Genomic DNA, 18425 nt, shown 5'->3' on the forward strand with positions numbered 1-18425 from the left:
CACTTTTATCAAGGTCTGTGTATTTCTCCGGCATAATTTTGGTGATTTCGTTCATTTCCTCCTCCAAGTTCAAATCCATTTTCCTTCCTCTTTTTCTCCTTTCCTCCTATACCAAAAAACAGCGAAGTCTTCCCTCTTTCTCCTCCTGTCTTCCTCTTCCTCCTCCTCCTCTTGGCTTCCCTGTTATTTCCACTTTTATCAAGATGTGTGTCTTATTCCAGGGTTGAAAACTTTGCAGAATGGACAAAAAAAACACCAGAAATTGCATGAATATTTATTGACCAAAATGACACTTCTTGCAGAGAGAGAGAGAGGGGGGTGGGGCCATGTGTCTGTGGGGGGTTGTCAACACCCTGTGGGGGGTACACCCTGTGGGGCCAGGGAGCTGAGAGAGAGAGAGAGAGAGAGAGAGAGAGAGAGAGAGAGAGAGAGAGAGAGAGTGAGAGAGAGAGAGAGAGAGAGAGAGAGAGAGAGAGAGAGAGAGAGAGAGAGAGAGAGAGAGAGAGAGAGAGAGAGAGAGAGAGAGAGAGAGAGAGAGAGAGAGAGAGAGAGAGAGAGAGAGAGAGAGAGAGAGAGAGAGAGAGAGAGAGAGAGAGAGAGGAGAGAGAGAGAGAGAGAGAGAGAGGAGAGAGAGAGAGAGAGAGAGAGAGAGAGAGAGAGAGAGAGAGAGAGAGAGAGAGAGAGAGAGAGAGAGAGAGAGAGGAGAGAGAGAGAGAGAGAGAGAGAGAGAGAGAGAGGAGAGAGAGAGAGAGGAGAGAGAGAGAGAGAGAGAGGAGAGAGAGAGAGAAAAGATAAGATTAAAATAAAGTTTAATATATTTTACAATGGATATATTTGAACCTCCTCCTGGTCATTATTATTATTACCATTATTATTAAATTGTGTTAATGCTGTCACTGAAGGGAAGGGAAGGGAAGGGAAGGGGAGGGGAGGGGAGGGGAGGGGAGGGGAAGGGAAGGGAAGGGGAGGGGAGGGAAGGGAAGGGAAGGGGAGGGGAGGGGAAGGGAAGGGAAGAGATAGAGAGGGAAGGGAAGAAGAGAGAGAGAGAGTTCCAGCTTCCAGTCCCTTGCTGAGATAGAGTGGCCAGCCAGTCAACCACTGCCCTGAAAAGATATATATGGTGGTTAGGTCCCGGTAGATTATGGTGGAGTGGTAGAAATCATGGTTGAAAGAGAAAATTGTAACTTACCAATAATAATAATAATAATAATGTAATAATAATAATAATAAAAGTATATAAAATTAATCAGTATTTTTTTATGCCTGAGAGAGAGAAAGAGAGAGAGAGACCCGACCTTTGCACATGAACCGCACACACACACACATATGGGTCAAAAAATGCACACATGACTGAATTATATGTGCGTTCATTGTGTGTGTGTGTGTGTGGCAACACACACACACACACACACACATAAAAACGCACACACGTTCACACGCGTACATGGAAACAGACATGTAAGAAAATCAAAGTTCATGTAAGTAAGAACGTGTGTGTGTGTGTGTGTGTGTGTGTGTGTGTGTGTGTGTGTGTAATATCAACAATCTTCATCTTATAGACGCTTCACTTAGTTATTCTATGGCAGTAAATTTTGGGTTCCGCGATGCTAAGTTAAGGATGGGATGTCTCACGATACAGGATGGCAGATAACACCACAGTTACACACACACACACACACACACACACACACACACACACACACACACACACACACACCGCTCCGGTAGCTCAGTCAGTAGAGCGCCGCGCTGCAAGGCTTCACGGCCAAACAGGCAGCAGTTGGAGCCCCGCTCAGGCCGGATTCTTTCCGTTGCCAAGGAGAGGTTAGTGTCCCCGCTTGAGCAAGGGGGATGGCCGGGGGGTGTGGGGTCCTGGCAGTGCCCGGAGATACACGATGTATAATTGCTCATGTCGGGAGGGTACCTGCATGCTGGCGAGGCCAACACGTGATCAGGCCGTGCTGATGTACACACACACACACACACACACAAAAAGGAAAGTTTTGTTTAGTGGGCAGCGCAACATCTGTGGTCATATGCCGGAGAGAGACAGGCAAGGAAAGTTTTGTTTAGTGGGCGCAACATCTGTGGTCATATGCCGGAGAGAGACAGGCAAGGAAAGTTTTGTTTAGTGGGTGCAACATCTGTGGTCAGATGCCGGAGAGAGACAGGCAAGGAAAGTTTTGTTTAGTGGGTGAAACATCTGTGGTCATATGCCGGAGAGAGACAGGCAAGGAAAGTTTTACTTAGTGGGCGCAACATCTGTGGTCATATGCTGGAGAGACAGGCAAGGAAAGTTTTGTTAAGTGGGCGCAACATCTGTGGTCATATGCCGGAGAGAGACAGGAGGGGAAAGAATTATAGGAGAAGGGAACAGACCCCAGGAGACGGGACACAACATCTGTGGTCATATGCTGGAGAGAGACAGGCAAGGAATGTCTTGTTTAGTCGGCGCAACATCTGTGGTCATATGCCGGAGAGAGACAGAAGGGGAAGGAATTATAGGAGAAGGGAACAGTTGGAAAGTTTCGTTTAGTCGGCGCAACATCTGTGGTCATATGCCGGAGAGAGACGGGGAAGGAATTATAGAAGGGAACAGACCCCAGGAGATGGGACACAACCCCCGATTAATACTTGGTACATTGCTGGGTGGACAGGGGCGTAGGGTATCGGAAAAGCCGTCCAAATTTTTCCACTCTGCCCAGGAATCGAACCCAGGCTCTCTCAGTTGTGAGCCGAGTGTGCTAACCACTGCACCACGAAGCCCCCCATATTAATGAAGAGCACTGTATTTCAGCGACAAGATCTTTGGAAATAGCTGTAATGGCCTCCTCCTCCTCCTCCTCCATTCACCCATTTTTTTTTTTGTGGGGGGGGAGGGGGGGCCTCCCGCCTCTTCCTCCTCCTCCGCCTCCTCCTCCACCACTCGCACCCACCTGGCCCTTCCCTCCACCATGCCGTCAAACTGTGTGGTACTGAGCTGGTAACTGATTCTTCCTTCCTTAGCAAGACAAGTCCAGTCCGACAAGTTTTGGGTCCCTACAGAGTTCAGGATGAATAACTCTGTACGGACCCCAAACTCCTCTGGCTGGACTTGTCATGCAGAGACTTGCCATACAGAGGCCCCATCTCTAGCGCTGGGAGGCTGAGAAACACGTTGGTAGTTCTTAAACACACACGGTCACCGCCTCACTTGCTTTGAACAACTTGACTTGCATTTACATTTATGAACATCAACCCTCTTGTGCAGGACGACACACCATCAAGGGTAAAAGATCCCGGCGCACGATGACAGGAAACGCATCATAAAAGTTTAACCGTGTAGCAGCGACGGGCCAAATTTGTAGCTTTACCGTGTAGCAGCAACGGGCCAAATTTGTGGCTTTACCATGTAGCAGCGACGGGCCAAATTTGTGGCTTTACCGTGTAGCAGCGACTGGCCAAATTTGTGGCTTAACCGTGTAGCGACGGGCCAAATTTGTGGCTTTACCGTGCAGCAGCGACGGGCCAAATTTGTGGCTTTACCGTGTAGCAGCGACGGGCCAAATTTGTGGCTTTACCGTGTAGCAGCGACGGGCCAAATTTGTGGCTTTACCGTGTAGCAGCGACGGGCAAAATTTGTGGCTTTACCATGTAGCAGCGACAGGCCATATTTGTGGCTTTACCGTGTAGCAGCGACAGGCCAAATTTGTGGCTTTACTGTGTAGCAGCGACGGGCCAAATTTGTGCCATGATATAAACCCCCAAAAAATAGATGATACATAATCTGATCACAAATGCTTTGATATATATATTATGAAATGGTTTGTGTGAGGGTGATTTTTTCTCATTTTTCTCACTTGGAGGGACCATTAAGAAACATGATCCCCGCTGCTACCACCATCGGGTTAAACAATTGATTAAAAATTAAGTTTTCGGTGGAAGTGCGTCAAATTTGGAAGCGTCATTTGTTGGGATAAGTTTCTTAATGGTAACATATGGCAACCTTTCTAAGGAGCGTAGATGAGGAGCGCAGAGCAATTTTTAGTTGATAGCTTACTTTGACGGGAGAGGAAAAAAATACAGTTTTCTCGGTGTAACTCGGGAACCAATAGGCGTATGAGGATTTTGAGGATACCACAAGAATCCTCACTAAATTCCGCTTCGAAACATATATTCGGCTAAAAAAGTTGGCCCACAAAATTTGGAGCTAGCGAGTGGGGAAGAGTTGGTACTTAGGATTTATTGTCTACAACACTACAGTACCCTCTCGACTTTCGCCCTTGCTTCATTCTGAAGGTATGGCGCTAAAGTCGAGGATCGCGAAACTCGAGGTATTGAATACATGAAAAAGCGTATATTGGTTCCAGCCCGTGGAAAAAAATTACTTTTTTTTCTACTTGACTCCCTTGTTATCACAATTTTTTTTGACTTTACTCCCTTGTTATCTCAAAATACGTACCTTGGTAATAGGCAGAAAATGGGAAGTGAGAACAGGTCGTTTTTAAGCCGCAGTTGAAGGCGGCTGCCTTACAACTGGCTGGCAGTTCTGAATACACGCTTGTGATCCACGTGGTGTCATCTGCTAATGTAAGGGTGGTAGCTCATGGTCACCCGTGGTACAGTTGGACAAACCTAAAGCTTCTGGTAGTTATCTGTGTGTTATGGTGTACTCTGCTAACTCTTTCTGTTATATATCATCAAATCACTAACATCATGATTGACTTTTCAATGTCTATTGAGCGTAAACCACTGCCGCCGCAATCGCAAACTAGCTTGCAGAGAGGTTCAACTTGCTTACTGCTTCCATATTTCCCTCACCACTCACAAAGACCACAAGCGGACAAAAAAGAACAAATCCAGGCAAATTAACACTTTTAATGCTGTGTATTCCCATGGCGCGCATGTGTGGTGGACAGCAGAATGACTACTTTCGTCGGGGAGATATTTCTTGCAACACCGGCTAGTGTAGTGGACCTTCTACTTCTTTTGACCTGTAACGCTTTGTATCGCTTCTTAGGTCCTCCTTCTCCACACTTTTATACTTCACAACATGCACTTAGGGCCGCTTTCACAGTCATTTTGTTTGTTTTGATCGTTACCAATGGCGGTGATCGCCGCTCTAGTATTTCCACGTGAAACTGGCCGATGGGTAGTGATGTGATGGTGTCGGAGGTATTGCCTCTACAACGGCACCTCATGGCAGCTGCGAGGTTAGCCTCACCTCGCACCTTACCACACACTCTCAACACCTGTCGCTTCGTCTGCAGCCGCCACTACCCCATAGGCCAATTTCACGTGGAAAATTATAGCGTCGATCGCCGCCATTGGTAACGATCAAAACAAACAGTGACTGTGAAAGCGGCCCTTATTTACTTAACCCCTAAAGGGCCGGCCTGGGTGGTCATCTACAACATCCACAGGACCGGCACCTCAGCACCAAACACCGAAAATAGCCTATATTCACACACTTGATTCTGCTGAACTACAATGCAATAACAAATTACTTTGTCGTCATAGTCATCATCAACTCTTCTTCTTTTTAATTATTGCATGAAAACGTTTCTATTTGCTGTGGTTTTGGAGAAATATTGAGTTGAAGAGGAGAGACTTTTGGAGTTAGCGAGGCTCTTGCCCGCTCTGCGTTCGTTTCGCTTGTGTGGCCTTGACTAGTGCGTAATGAAAACGGATGCCCCCATGCTCTAATTCTTATATATAGTCAATACTCTAAGCTTTCTCTATGTAACACAGTCTTGTGATGTGTGGTTTGGGAGTCATTGTAGCATACTCTTCTCATTCTCGTGTTGCTCTGCTGGGCTCGGCAGGGTCTGGCAGGAAATCGGACGCGTCAGAATCCGTGTCAGTACGCCTGTCCATCGTGAGAGCGGGCAAGATTCTGAAGCAGTAGCCTAAACATATCTCTGGCAGTGTTGCCAATGAATGGTCATCGAAAATTACCGAAAAGTAAATAAATTTAGCGCGAAAAAAGCAAAGCGGCTATAACCGCCCCCGGCCCTTCCGTGGAAAAGCGGCTATAGCCGCCTCCGGCCCTTTAGGGGTTAACAGTGCGCACTTATACACTTCACCCTGAACTATGTTGTTTTTCTGTTCTTTTCTTTCCCTGATTTTGGTTTTCTATGCACTTCTGCTATTTCCCACTGTTACTTTTCACCGTCGCTGCCATGCATTACAGGTCAAAAGAAGAAGAAGAAGAGAAAAACATCACTGAGAGATCTACAATTTTCAAAGACTTGTTCCCCAGCACGGGGTGTTCTCTTATCTTATTAATCAAGTAGTAAGCAAAGCAGCTCTGCCAGTCCATTTTACAAGTCTCTTGGTGGGCCATCTTCCACTGCTCCTCAGCCACTGCCATCGTCTGTTTGTTTACATGCAGCCGTGAGGTACCCACGCTCATACCCATAACCATTTTCCATTCATAAGGACAACCAACAGCTCGTTCCCGGTTGGGCATATGGGCAACTCGGTTGCCCATAGCTAATGGTTGGACACCGCCTTTTAAGGCAGCACGCATGACGCCAACGGTAGGTAGACGTGACCCGTACATGTCAAAGCAGCACGAAACTCATGGCGGTAATGCTCGAAAGTCGTGATGGTAAGAATTTAGGACTAAGCGCTAAACTCGACGATCGCAAAACTCGGAGAGCGCGAAACTCGAGAGGGTGCTGTGTATAGTTACGCCGCATAAGAGATGCTTTAAGTATCATCTATATGTAGATTCTACCGCAATCTGGAAGTGTTGTTATATTTCTGCCATACAAAACTAACTGAGTGAATTTTGCACTGTCTGTATATAGTTCCACCACTGTCCAAGGGTTAATTCATGATCTATTACCATAGATTATCAATCATCATCTCAGGCAAGACTTTACCGTCACCAACCACTGATGTCGATGACGGTCACGGTAACTGTTGTGTTGGCCGTACACTTCCCGTCAGTGACGGTGACGGTGAGGGTGTACTCGGCCTGCCTCTCCCAGTCCAGCTCAGTGGCCAGGTACACCTGGAGGCCAGACCACACCACCAGGACTCTCTCATTAACCCGGTGGTGGTGGTAGCAGCGAGGGTCATGTTTCTTAATGGTCCCTCAAGTGAGAAAAATGAGAAAAATCACCCTCACACAAACCATTTCATAATACATATCAAAGCATTTGTGATCAGTTTATGTATCATCTATTTTGGGGGTTTATATCATGGCACAAATTTGGCCGTCGCTGCTACATGGTAAAGCCACAAATTTTTGGTCGCTGCTACACGGTAAAGCCACAAATTTGGCCCGTCACTGCTACAGGGTAAAGCCACAAATTTGGCCAGTCGCTGCTACACGGTAAAGCCACAAATATATGGCCGTCGCTGCTACGGTAAAGCCACAAATTTGGCCGTCGCTGCTACGGTAAAGCCACAAATTTGGCCCGTCGCTGCTACGGTAAAGCCACAAATTTGGCCCATTGCTGCTACACGGTAAAGCCACAAATTTGGCCCGTCGCTGCTACACGGTAAAGCCTCTAGTACAAGCCACCTTCACTCCTCACACCAACTATTCCTAAAGGTTAAAGAATGAATCAATTGGGTTCTAATGAGTGTTTTTTTGTGTGTTCATGCTACTGAAAAAGGATCAAACTACCACCAGGGTCATGAAACTACACCTGGAAATGCCCTGAACTCATACGAAAGCCTTGGCAAGTATGTGACCTTGGGCGGCAAAATGTTTTAGAATAGACCCAAAGGAACAAACTGTTTTGCTGTCAGCACACCACCATTGTTTTTGTGCCTCCCCAGGGGCCCACACTCACCTCCCCTGAGGCGCGCACCAGGAACTAGCTGTCAGGGTCGCCGCTGGTAATGAAGAAGTCCAGTTCGGCCACAGACTCATCAGCGTCCATCACGCTGAGCGTCACAACCGCCGTGCCCGCGACCGTGTCCTCAGGCACTGGTGGCAAGGAAAACTAATGTGGCAATGTAGATATACAAGACATTTACAGCCGGTGATGTATTACAGAGAAAATCAGTTTCCTGCTGATCATTCATTAAACCCTTGCAGTGCCTCACCAGCAGTGACGTAAGTGTCTTTGGCGAACACCGGAGGGTTGTCATTGTAGTCCTGGACCAGTACAGTGACTCTGGTGCTGGTGAACGGAGGCTTGGGGTCCGTGACAGTGAAGGAGTACTGGGCCATGGTCTCGCGGTCCAGTGGGGCGGCCAGGGTCAGCGTCCCAGTATGGGGATCAATGCGGAACGCTGACTTCACTACAGCGCTTTCATCAGGGCCGAGGCTGTGCTGGATCTGAGGAGAGAGAGCAGACGCTTAACCCCTTGACTGTGCATTTCCTACCAGAAGACTTCACCAAGCTACAGGAATGAAGCAAAAAGTGGCTGCTACAATTCAATGATGAAAAATGTAGTCTTGCACCTTGGGAGGGGATATCCAGCACACCAATACCACATGGGAAACACTCCACTATCCACCACAGAAGCAGAGAAAGACCTGGGAGTGTATGTTACCAGGCTACCAGTGAAGGGATATTCAGCACACCAATACCACATGGGAAACACTTCACTATCCACCACAGAGGCAGAGAAAGACCTGGGAGTGTATGTTACCAGGCTACCAGTGAAGGGATATCCAGCACACCAATACCACATGGGAAACACTCCACTATCCACCACAGAGGCAGAGAAAGACCTGGGAGTGTATGTTACCAGGCTACCAGTGAAGGGATATCCAGCATACCAATACCACATGGGAAACACTCCACTATCCACCACAGAGGCAGAGAAAGACCTGGGAGTGTATGTTACCAGGCTACCAGTGAAGGGATATCCAGCACATCAATACCACATGGGAAACATTCCACTATCCACCACAGAGGCAGAGAAAGACCTGGGAGTGTGTTACCAGGCTACCAGTGAAGGGATATCCAGCACACCAATACTACATGGGAAACACTCCACTATCCACCACAGAGGCAGAGAAAGACCTGGGAGTGTATGTTACCAGGCTACCAGTGAAGGGATATCCAACACACCAATACCACATGGGAAACACTCCACTATCCACCACAGAGGCAGAGAAAGACCTGGGAGTGTATGTTACCAGGCTACCAGTGAAGGGATATCCAGCACACCAATACCACATGGGAAACACTCCACTATCCACCACAGAGGCAGAGAAAGACCTGGGAGTGTATGTTACCAGGCTACCAGTGAAGGGATATCCAGCACACCAATACCACATGGGAAACACTCCACTATCCACCACAGAGGCAGAGAAAGACCTGGGAGTGTATGTTACCAGGCTACCAGTGAAGGGATATCCAGCACATCAATACCACATGGGAAACACTCCACTATCCACCACAGAGGCAGAGAAAGACCTGGGAGTGTATGTTACCAGGTTACCAGTGAAGGGATATCCAGCACACCAATACCACATGGGAAACACTCCACTATCCACCACAGAGGCAGAAAAAGACCTGGGAGTGTATGTTATACTGAAGGAAGGAAGGAAAGACTGAGGTGTGAATGGCAAAAAAAAAAAGATAAAAAAAAACTGTATAAAAGAAAATAAAGATAAGAAAAGGAGGAAATTAAAGACAAAAGAAGAGAAAGAAACAAAGGAAGATTAGGATTAACTCACCTTTGGAATGCTGAATGTCCTGTTCCTCCTCCTCCTCCTCCTCCTCCTCTTCTTCATCTTATCTGTAAATGAAGGAAGCAATTAACATCAAATAGAAATGCTGGCCCCTCCCTAGCTAAGATGACAGCCTTCGAGAGCACCAACATCATAACTAAGTACAGTAAAACCCCGATTATCCGAAATGGAAGGGGGGAAGCCTCTTTCGGATAATCCGGATTTATGGCCGCCATTTTGATCGCCGCCAGTTTGATCGTCGGCATTGTGTTCTGCTGTATGGTAAGGATGACTTTCTTCCTTTTCCCGGTTTCTTTCGGCATGGTGATGTAGAAAGAAGTGAGGTCGAAGCACAGGTAGAACGCGATGCGACTGCCCAGTGTGAAGTGTGTGACGCGACTGCCGCCGACTGACGATGTAAACAATGAAACCAAACAAACACACGCTAAACAAAGTAGTACGCTTAAAACGTGATGTAAATGTTTTATTGTACGTTTGTCTGTGTGTCTCCTTGTCTGGACCAGTGTATGTTGATACTTGTGAGCGTTGCAGATCTGAATTGTGAATGTTGCAGAGTGCGATTGTGAATGGTTGTGCAAGCTTGCAAGTGTGACCTTGATGCATCGTGCAGGTGGAGACACAGTATGATGACTCATATTATCGCAACTCTTATGTTGGAAGGGGAATGTGGCATGGAGTGGAGAGGGAGTCGTGTTTGTGTCGTTGTCTTGAGAGTACGGTGAGAGTAGTCGTGCAGTGGTTTGTTAGTTCGCCACCTACGTCCTTGCTGGGGCGAAGGTGCGGACGTGGTGTTGTTGAGAGTTTGTTTAATGTTTTTTGTCTAATACATTGATCTATTCGTTACAAGCTATTTCGGCAATACGTATTAGAAAGCATATTCATTTTAACTGTTCTTATCAATTTTAAATGTGTTAATATAGTACATATGTAGTTACTTTTATTTATTTTTGATGTTTTATAACGTTTTAGTATAGAAAAAAAATTAAATTTTAATTGCATTATCCAGATCAATTTCGGATAATCCGGTTTTTCGGATAATCCGCTTTCGGATAATCGGGGTTTTACTGTATATATAAAATGTATGAAGTGTTTATCCTGCCGACCTCTATACCACATTACAACACACAACACAAAAATAACATGGAAATTCAAACAAAACCCAGGACTTCTTTTTCCCTCTCCAGTATGTGTTATCAGGGGTCAAAGTACGACAAACTATAAGGGGCGCATTGTAAGATATTTCACCACCCAAGAACACATATTTGACAAGGCTTTTGTAGGAGTTGTTATATGACCCTGGTGATTGTTTGGCCCTTCTTCTGTACCATGAACCTAAGAGAAACATAATTGGTAAGGCTTTTGTAGGAGTTGTGGGCATATCCAGGGGTAGTTTTGTGACCCTGGTGGTAGTGTGACCCTTCTTCTGTACCAAGAACGTAAGAAACACATCATTGGTAAGGCTTTCGTAGGAGTTGTGGGCATATCCAGGGGTAGTTTTATGGCCCTGGTGGTAGTTTGACCCTTCTTCTGTACCACAAACCTAAGAAACACATAATTGGTAAGGCTTTCGTAGGAGTTGTGGGCATATCCAGGGGTAGTTTTATGACCCTGGTGGTAGTGTGACCCTTCTTCTGTACCAAGAACCTAAGAAACACATCATTGGTAAGGCCTTCCTAGGAGTTGTGGGCATATCCAGGGATAGTTTTGTGACCCTGATGGTAGTTTGACCTTTCTTCTGTACCGTGAACTTAAGAAACACATCATTGGTAAGGCCTTCCTAGGAGTTGTGGGCATATCCAGGGGTAGTTTTATGACCCTGGTGGTAGTGTGACCCTTCTTCTGTACCAAGAACCTAAGAAACACATCATTGGTAAGGCCTTCCTAGGAGTTGTGGGCATATCCAGGGGTAGTTTTATGACCCTGGTGGTAGTGTGACCCTTCTTCTGTACCAAGAACCTAAGAAACACATCATTGGTAAGGCCTTCCTAGGAGTTGTGGGCATATCCAGGGGTAGTTTTATGACCCTGGTGGTAGTGTGACCCTTCTTCTGTACCAAGAACCTAAGAAACACATCATTGGTAAGGCCTTCCTAGGAGTTGTGGGCATATCCAGGGGTACTTTTATGACCCTGGTGGTAGTTTGACCCTTCCTCTGTACCAAGAACCTAAGAAACACATCATTGGTAAGGCCTTCCTAGGAGTTGTGCTCTTTCTTTTACTTCCTCCTCCACCCCTTCTGCCTTCCTCCTTCTCCTCCTTTTTCTTCTTCTTCTTCCTCCTCCTCTCTCTCTTTCTCTCCCAAGGCTTCTTCCCGGTGGATCCTGATGGTCAGCCCAAGGCTTCTTCCCGGTGGATCCTGATGGTCGGCCCAAGGCTTCTTCCCGGTGGATCCTGATGGTCGGCCCAAGGCTTCTTCCCGGTGGATCCTGATGGTCGGCCCAAGGCTTCTTCCCGGTGGATCCTGATGGTCGGCCCAAGGCTTCTTCCCGGTGGGGCCTCATGGTCGGCCCAGCCCATTCTGGCGCAGGCGAGTGTTTATAGTGGCGCCATCTTGTGTTGGCTCATGCTGCCCCCCGGAACTCATCTTTAAGCCTCTCTTTGGAAAGGTTATCTAGAGCCCGGGTTTTTGGGTGGTCTTCAGGCCAGCATGTGGCTAGTCTTAGGCCACTCGGCGGTGACTGAAAAACCTCAACTGTGCGGCAGCCAGGATTTGAACCCGCATCCCTACTGGAGCTCCTGAACGTAGGGCCATCACACAAACCACTCAGCCGCTGCCTCCTCTGTTACACTTCATCTGTGCTTTGTGCCAGTGTTAAAACTAGAATGAATCAGTAAATCAATAAATAAATAATTGAAAGAAAAAAATAGTCAGCCTTACCTACTCCAATGAGGTCAAGCGGGGACACAGAATATCTTCCCTGTGAGCGGAGTCTTCTTCTTCTTCCTCTTCTTCTTCTTCACACATCCTGCAAGTCAGAGGAAGTTAGTAGTGGTAGTGGTAGTTATAGTTGTAATAGTAGTAGTAGTAGTAGTGAGGGTGGTGATTCTCAATGGCAGTAGTAGTAGTAGTGTTGTAGAAGTAGTAGTTGTAGTAGTAGACAGATAAATAGTTAGACGGATAAATATTTACAGGTTAAATAATTAATATTAATACAAAACATGTAACAAAATGGTGAATCACAACCTTTTTCAGACAAGAAGTTTCATTTTCAATTAATAAAGAAATCAATAAAGAAACAACAGAAACACATTTTACAGCTCCCAAAAGTGTCACCCCTATGATGTCCAAATCCCTCATGCAAGAGTTAACCAGCATCCTCATTCTTTCATCCCTGTGTTGTCCAAATCCCTCATGCAAGAGTTAACCAGCATCCTCATTCTTTCATCCCTGTGTTGTCCAAATCCCTCATGCAAGAGTTAACCAGCATCTTCATTCCTTCATCCCTGTGTTGTCCAAATCCCTCATGCAAGAGTTTACCAGCCTCTTCATTCCTTCATCCCTGTGTTGTCCAAATCCCTCATGCAAGAGTTAACCAGCATCCTCATTCTTTCATCCCTGTGTTGTCCAAATCCCCAATGCAAGAGTTAACCAGCATCTTCATTCTTTCATCCCTGTGTTGTCCAAATCCCTCATGCAAGAGTTAACCAGCATCCTCATTATTTCATCCCTGTGTTGTCCAAATGCCTCATGCAAAAATCCCCTATGCAAGAGTTAACCAGCATCCTCATTCTTTCATCCCCATACTATCCAAATCCCCTATGCAAGAGTTAACCAGCATCCTCATTCTTTCATCCCTTACACTGGTAAATTCCAGAACAGTCTTCCTTGGTCTGTACTTCCTCCTGCCTATGAATTGATCTCTCTCAAGAGGAGAGTATGGAGATACCTCTCCTCCTGAAACTGACCTCTCTTTTGCCCACTCCTGTAAACTCATTTTTATAGGGGCAGTGAACAGCAAGCTTTTTCTCAATATTACTTTCTTTGCCCACTGAGCTGCTTCCTTTGCTATAAAAAATATATAAATAAAATAATTTAGATGCTGCTGCTATGCTATTTTTTGGCATGTGGGGCCAAATAGCATTTCTGTACAGGGTCAAATTGCATCTCTTTACAGGTGGGCCTAGGCATGTGTATTGGTTTGAATGTAAAGGAAGCAGCCCAAGGGAGAAAAAATACCAATAATAATGATAAAAAAAGCCTGCTGCTAACAACACTATGGAGAATGTGGCCAAAAGAGCGGTCAGGTTCATGAGGAGAGGTGTCCTGATACTCTCCTCCTGAAAGAGTTCAAGTCACAGGCAGGAGGAAATACAGACCATTGTGCCAGACTTTACCAGTGTAAGGGATGAAAGAGTGAAGATGCTGGTTAACTTTTGCATCAGGGATTTGGACAGTATAGGGAACTTTTGCATCAGGGATTTGGACAGTATAGGGATGAAGGAAAGAGGAGGAGGAGAAGGAGGAAAAATAAGAAGAAGAAGAAGAAGGAAGGAGGAAGAGAAGAAGAAGAAGAAGAAGAAGAAGGAAGGAGGAAGAGAAGAAGAAGAAGAAGAAGGAAGGAGGAAGAGAAGAAGAAGAAGAAGGAAGAGAAGAAGAAGAAGAAGAAGAAGGAAGAGAAGAAGAAGAAGGAAGAGAAGAAGAAGAAGAAGAAGAAGGAAGAGAAGAAGAAGAAGAAGAGGAGAAGAAGAAGAAAAAGATGAAGAAAGAGGAAGGAGGAAGAGAGGAAGAAGAAGAAGAAGAAAAAGAAGATGAAGAAGGAGGAAGAGGAAAAAAGAAAGGAGGAAAAAGAAGAAAGAAAGAAAGAAAGAAAGAAAGAAGAAGAAGAAGAAGAGGAAGAAAAAGAAGAAGAAAAGAAAAAAAGGAAGAAAAAGGAGGAGGAAGAGAAGATTTTTCAACAGTTCATTGATGGGGAGAGAGAGAGAGAGAGAGAGAGAGAGAGAGAGAGAGAGAGAGAGAGAGAGAGAGAGTCTTTAGTCACTCCTTTAGAAACACACACACACACACACACACACACACTTGGCCAAACTTGAAGGCAGGAGGAGGAGGTCTGTCAAGGTTCCATGGTGTAGACTCACTCCTTCTTGCCTCCTGGAACACTTGCCTATGGGTGGGTCCAGTGGCTGTAATGAAGGGTTGTGTATCTTATAACAACATGAAGAGCTTTAGTAAGGGGGATATTAACAAGGTTCTGATGCTAAGAGAACCAGGTAGGACACATAGTAATGGGTTTAAACTTAACTTCAGATTCAACAAGGACACAGGCAAGAATTGGTTTACTAACAGAGTGGTGGATGAGTGGAACAGGCCTGGCAGTCATGTGGTGAGTGAGTGCCAATACTAACAGACTGGTGGATGAGTGGAACAGGCCTGGCAGTCATGTGCTGAGTGAGTGCCAATACTAACAGAGTGGTGGGTGAGTGGAACAGGCCTGGCAGTCATGTGGTGAGTGAGTGCCAATACTAACAGAGTGGTGGATGAGTGGAACAGGCCTGGCAGTCGTGTGGTGAGTGAGTGCCAATACTAACAGACTGGTGGATGAGTGGAACAGGCCTGGCAGTCATGTGGTGAGTGAGTGCCTATACTAACAGAGTGGTGGATGAGTGGAACAGGCCTGGCAGTCATGTGGTGAGTGAGTGCCAATACTAACATACTGGTGGATGAGTGGAACAGGCCTGGCAGTCGAGTGCTGAGTGAGTGCCAATACTAACAGAGTGGTGGGTGAGTGGAACAGGCCTGGCAGTCATGTGGTGAGTGAGTGCCAATACTAACAGAGTGGTGGATGAGTGGAACAGGCCTGGCAGTCATGTGGTGAGTGAGTGCCAATACTAACAGAGTGGTGGATGAGTGAAACAGGCCTGGCAGTCATGTAGCGAGTGAGTGCCAATACTAATAGAGTGGTGGGTGAGTGGAACAGGCCTGGCAGTCATGTGGTGAGTGAGTGCCAATACTAACAGACTGGTGGGTGAGTGGAACAGGCCTGGCAGTCATGTGGTGAGTGAGGGCCAATACTAACAGAGTGGTGGATGAGTGGAACAGGCATGGCAGTCATGTGGTGAGTGAGTGCCAATACTAACAGACTGGTGGGTGAGTGGAACAGGCCTGGCAGTCATGTGGTGAGTGCCAATACTAACAGAGTGGTGGATGAGTGGAACAGGCCTGGCAGTCATGTGGTGAGTGAGTGCCAATACTAACAGAGTGGTGGGTGAGTGGAACAGGCCTGGCAGTCATGTGGTGAGTGAGTCCCAATACTAACAGACTGGTGGGTGAGTGGAACAGGCCTGGCAGTCATGTGGTGAGTGAGTGCCAATACTAACAGACTGGTGGATGAGTGGAACAGGCCTGGCAGTCATGTGGTGAGTGAGTGCCAATACTAACAGACTGGTGGATGAGTGGAACAGGCCTGGCGGGTTCTCTTGATTGTGAGCTGAGTGTGCTAACCACTGCACCACGAAGCCCCATTAAAGTTAACAATACGTATATGGTAAAAACTAACATCTATATATAGTGAGAGTTATCACCTTCATATTACAGGTAAAACTCCAGAAATACACCCACCAACTACCAGTGACAACGGAGCAGCCTGCCCCATTTTTACCAAGGCAACCTCACCAAATCTAACGTAACCATTAAGTAAATAGAACGTTTAATGGTAAAAAGCGCTCAAAGTAATGGAAAAAATGAATAAAAAAGATCAATTAATCTAACCTAACCAAATCTGATTTCTGGAATAACACCCAAATAGTTAGGGATAAATGTCAAAATAATTAGGCTACCCTTTCTTCAATAATTCCTTGATGATAACAGAAATACCCTAACCTATCACCACCGCTGCCACTGTCCATGGAGGTGGAATTGGTGGAGTGGACATGGTGGCTGACCACATTCACTGCAGACGGTCTCGTAGCTCAACTAAAAATGATTCTACTAGGGACATGCCACGCCACGGAAACCCTGGTGGACTGTGACCTGACCAACACCTGACCTGCGAACAATGACCTAACCAAATCTGATTTCTGGAATAACACCCAATTAAGTAGTTAAGGATAAATGTCAAAATTCTTAGGCTACCCTTTCTTCAATAGTCCCCTAGTGATGACAGAAATACTATAACCTATCGCCGTTACTGTTCATGGAAGTGGAATAGAACAGAAATAAAATAGAATAGAAATATAAATAGTATAGAAATAATAGAATGCAAAGAATAGATGTCAAAATTCTTAGGCTACCCTTTCTTCAATAATCCCCTAGTGATGACAGAAATGCTATAACCTATCGCCGTTACTGTTCATGGAAGTGGAATAGAATAGAAATAGAAATAGTATAGAAATAATAGAATGCAAAGAATAAATGTCAAAATTCTTAGGCTACCCTTTCTTCAATAATCCCCTAGTGATGACAGAAATACTATAACCTATCGCCGTTACTGTTCATGGAAGTGGAATAGAATAGAAATAAAACAGAATAGAAATATAAATAGTATAGAAATAATAGAATGCAAAGAATAGATGTCAAAATTCTTAGGCTACCCTTTCTTCAATAATCCCCTAGTGATGACAGAAATGCTATAACCTATCGCCGTTACTGTTCATGGAAGTGGAATAGAATAGAAATAGAAATAGTATAGAAATAATAGAATGCAAAGAATAAATGTCAAAATTTTTAGGCTACCCTTTCTTCAATAATCCCCTAGTGATGACAGAAATACTACCGTATACCCTATCGCCGCTACTGTTCATGGAAGTGAAATAGAATAGAAATAGAAATAGTATAGAAATAATAGAATGCAAAGAATAAATGTCAAAATTTTTAGGCTACCCTTTCTTCAATAATCCCCTAGTGATGACAGAAATACTATAACCTATCGCCGCTACTGTTCATGGAAGTGGAATAGAATAGAAATAGTATAGAAATAATAGAATGCAATAAAAATAACCGAATCTAACCTATCACCACTGCTGCCAATCAAGTTTTTTTACCTGGATGGGGACACAGTAAGAGAACTCCATTGACAGCGGTGATAATAGGTTAGATTAGGTTATTTCTATTCCATTCTATTCTATTTCTATTCCACTTCCATGAACAGTAGCAGTCATAGGTTATAGTGATAGAGGTAGTGAATTTGATGGTGAGTTTGATGGTTTGACAGGTCAGGGCCGGGCTGTCAACTCAACCCATTATACACCATCACCATCATCATCACCACTGCCACCATCATCACTCACCACCACCATCACCACTGCCACCACCATCACTGTCACCACCATCACTGTCACCACCATCACCACTGCCATCACCACCACCATCACTCACTATCACCACTAACACCTGTCACCACCACCACCATCACCACCGTCATGCACCACTTACCACCACCACCACCGTCACCACCACTACCACCGTCATCACCATCACCACCACCACCACTAGCTGCCACCATCACCACTACCTATCACCATCACCAGTCCCATCACCACCAATGTCACCACTGCCATCACTATCACCACCACCACCATCAACACTCACTACCGCCGTCATCACCATCACCACCATCAACACCCACCACCGCCATCACCACCACCACCATCACATTAGGCGGATTTTCCAATTTTCACCTTTTCCCACGCCCTGATTTATTGTCTCTGCACACCAAAATAAGGACAAAGAATCCACCTACCTTTCCACAGCATGGTGCTTCCTGGCATTGTATAATAACCTGAAAAACAACGAAAATAAGAGAGCTCTATCGGCGGCCACGAACATACGGCGGCGGAGGAGG

General features: G+C 45.7%; 1 protein-coding gene and 2 long non-coding RNA genes across 9 annotated transcripts; all 3 read right to left on the reverse strand.

The window, feature by feature from the left end:
* Positions 1–792: 792 nt before the first annotated feature.
* LOC126994458 (cadherin-1-like) lies at positions 793–18203 on the reverse strand. Of its 7 annotated transcripts, none has more exons than XR_007749156.1 (7): positions 18173–18191; positions 14666–14769; positions 12527–12603; positions 9635–9696; positions 8047–8281; positions 7791–7927; positions 793–1103 (listed from the first exon to the last, which is right to left on the reverse strand). XR_007749156.1 is itself a non-coding variant. In XM_050853770.1 (7 exons), exons 1-6 carry the CDS (start codon positions 18056–18058, stop codon positions 7815–7817), a joined length of 633 nt encoding a protein of 210 aa, XP_050709727.1. In that variant the 5' UTR covers positions 18059–18141; the 3' UTR covers positions 964–1103; positions 7791–7814. The 7 variants fall into 7 exon arrangements, 2 of the variants coding, with proteins under 2 accessions (XP_050709727.1, XP_050709729.1); XR_007749152.1 differs by having other exon boundaries at positions 964–1103; positions 12527–12614; positions 18173–18203; XR_007749155.1 differs by lacking the exon at positions 18173–18191 and adding an exon at positions 18017–18147 and having other exon boundaries at positions 964–1103; positions 12527–12614.
* Positions 8291–9481, reverse strand: LOC126994459 (uncharacterized). The gene is made up of 3 exons (XR_007749157.1): positions 8780–9481; positions 8582–8680; positions 8291–8482 (listed from the first exon to the last, which is right to left on the reverse strand). It is a non-coding gene; the product is annotated as an uncharacterized LOC126994459 (long non-coding RNA).
* Positions 11032–12510, reverse strand: LOC126994460 (uncharacterized). Its single transcript, XR_007749158.1, has 2 exons — positions 11814–12510; positions 11032–11709 (listed from the first exon to the last, which is right to left on the reverse strand). It is a non-coding gene; the product is annotated as an uncharacterized LOC126994460 (long non-coding RNA).
* Positions 18204–18425: the final 222 nt, after the last annotated feature.

This window comes from Eriocheir sinensis, unplaced genomic scaffold (genome assembly GCF_024679095.1).
Source record: "Eriocheir sinensis breed Jianghai 21 unplaced genomic scaffold, ASM2467909v1 Scaffold8, whole genome shotgun sequence".
NCBI classification, from domain to species: Eukaryota; Metazoa; Arthropoda; class Malacostraca; order Decapoda; family Varunidae; genus Eriocheir; species Eriocheir sinensis.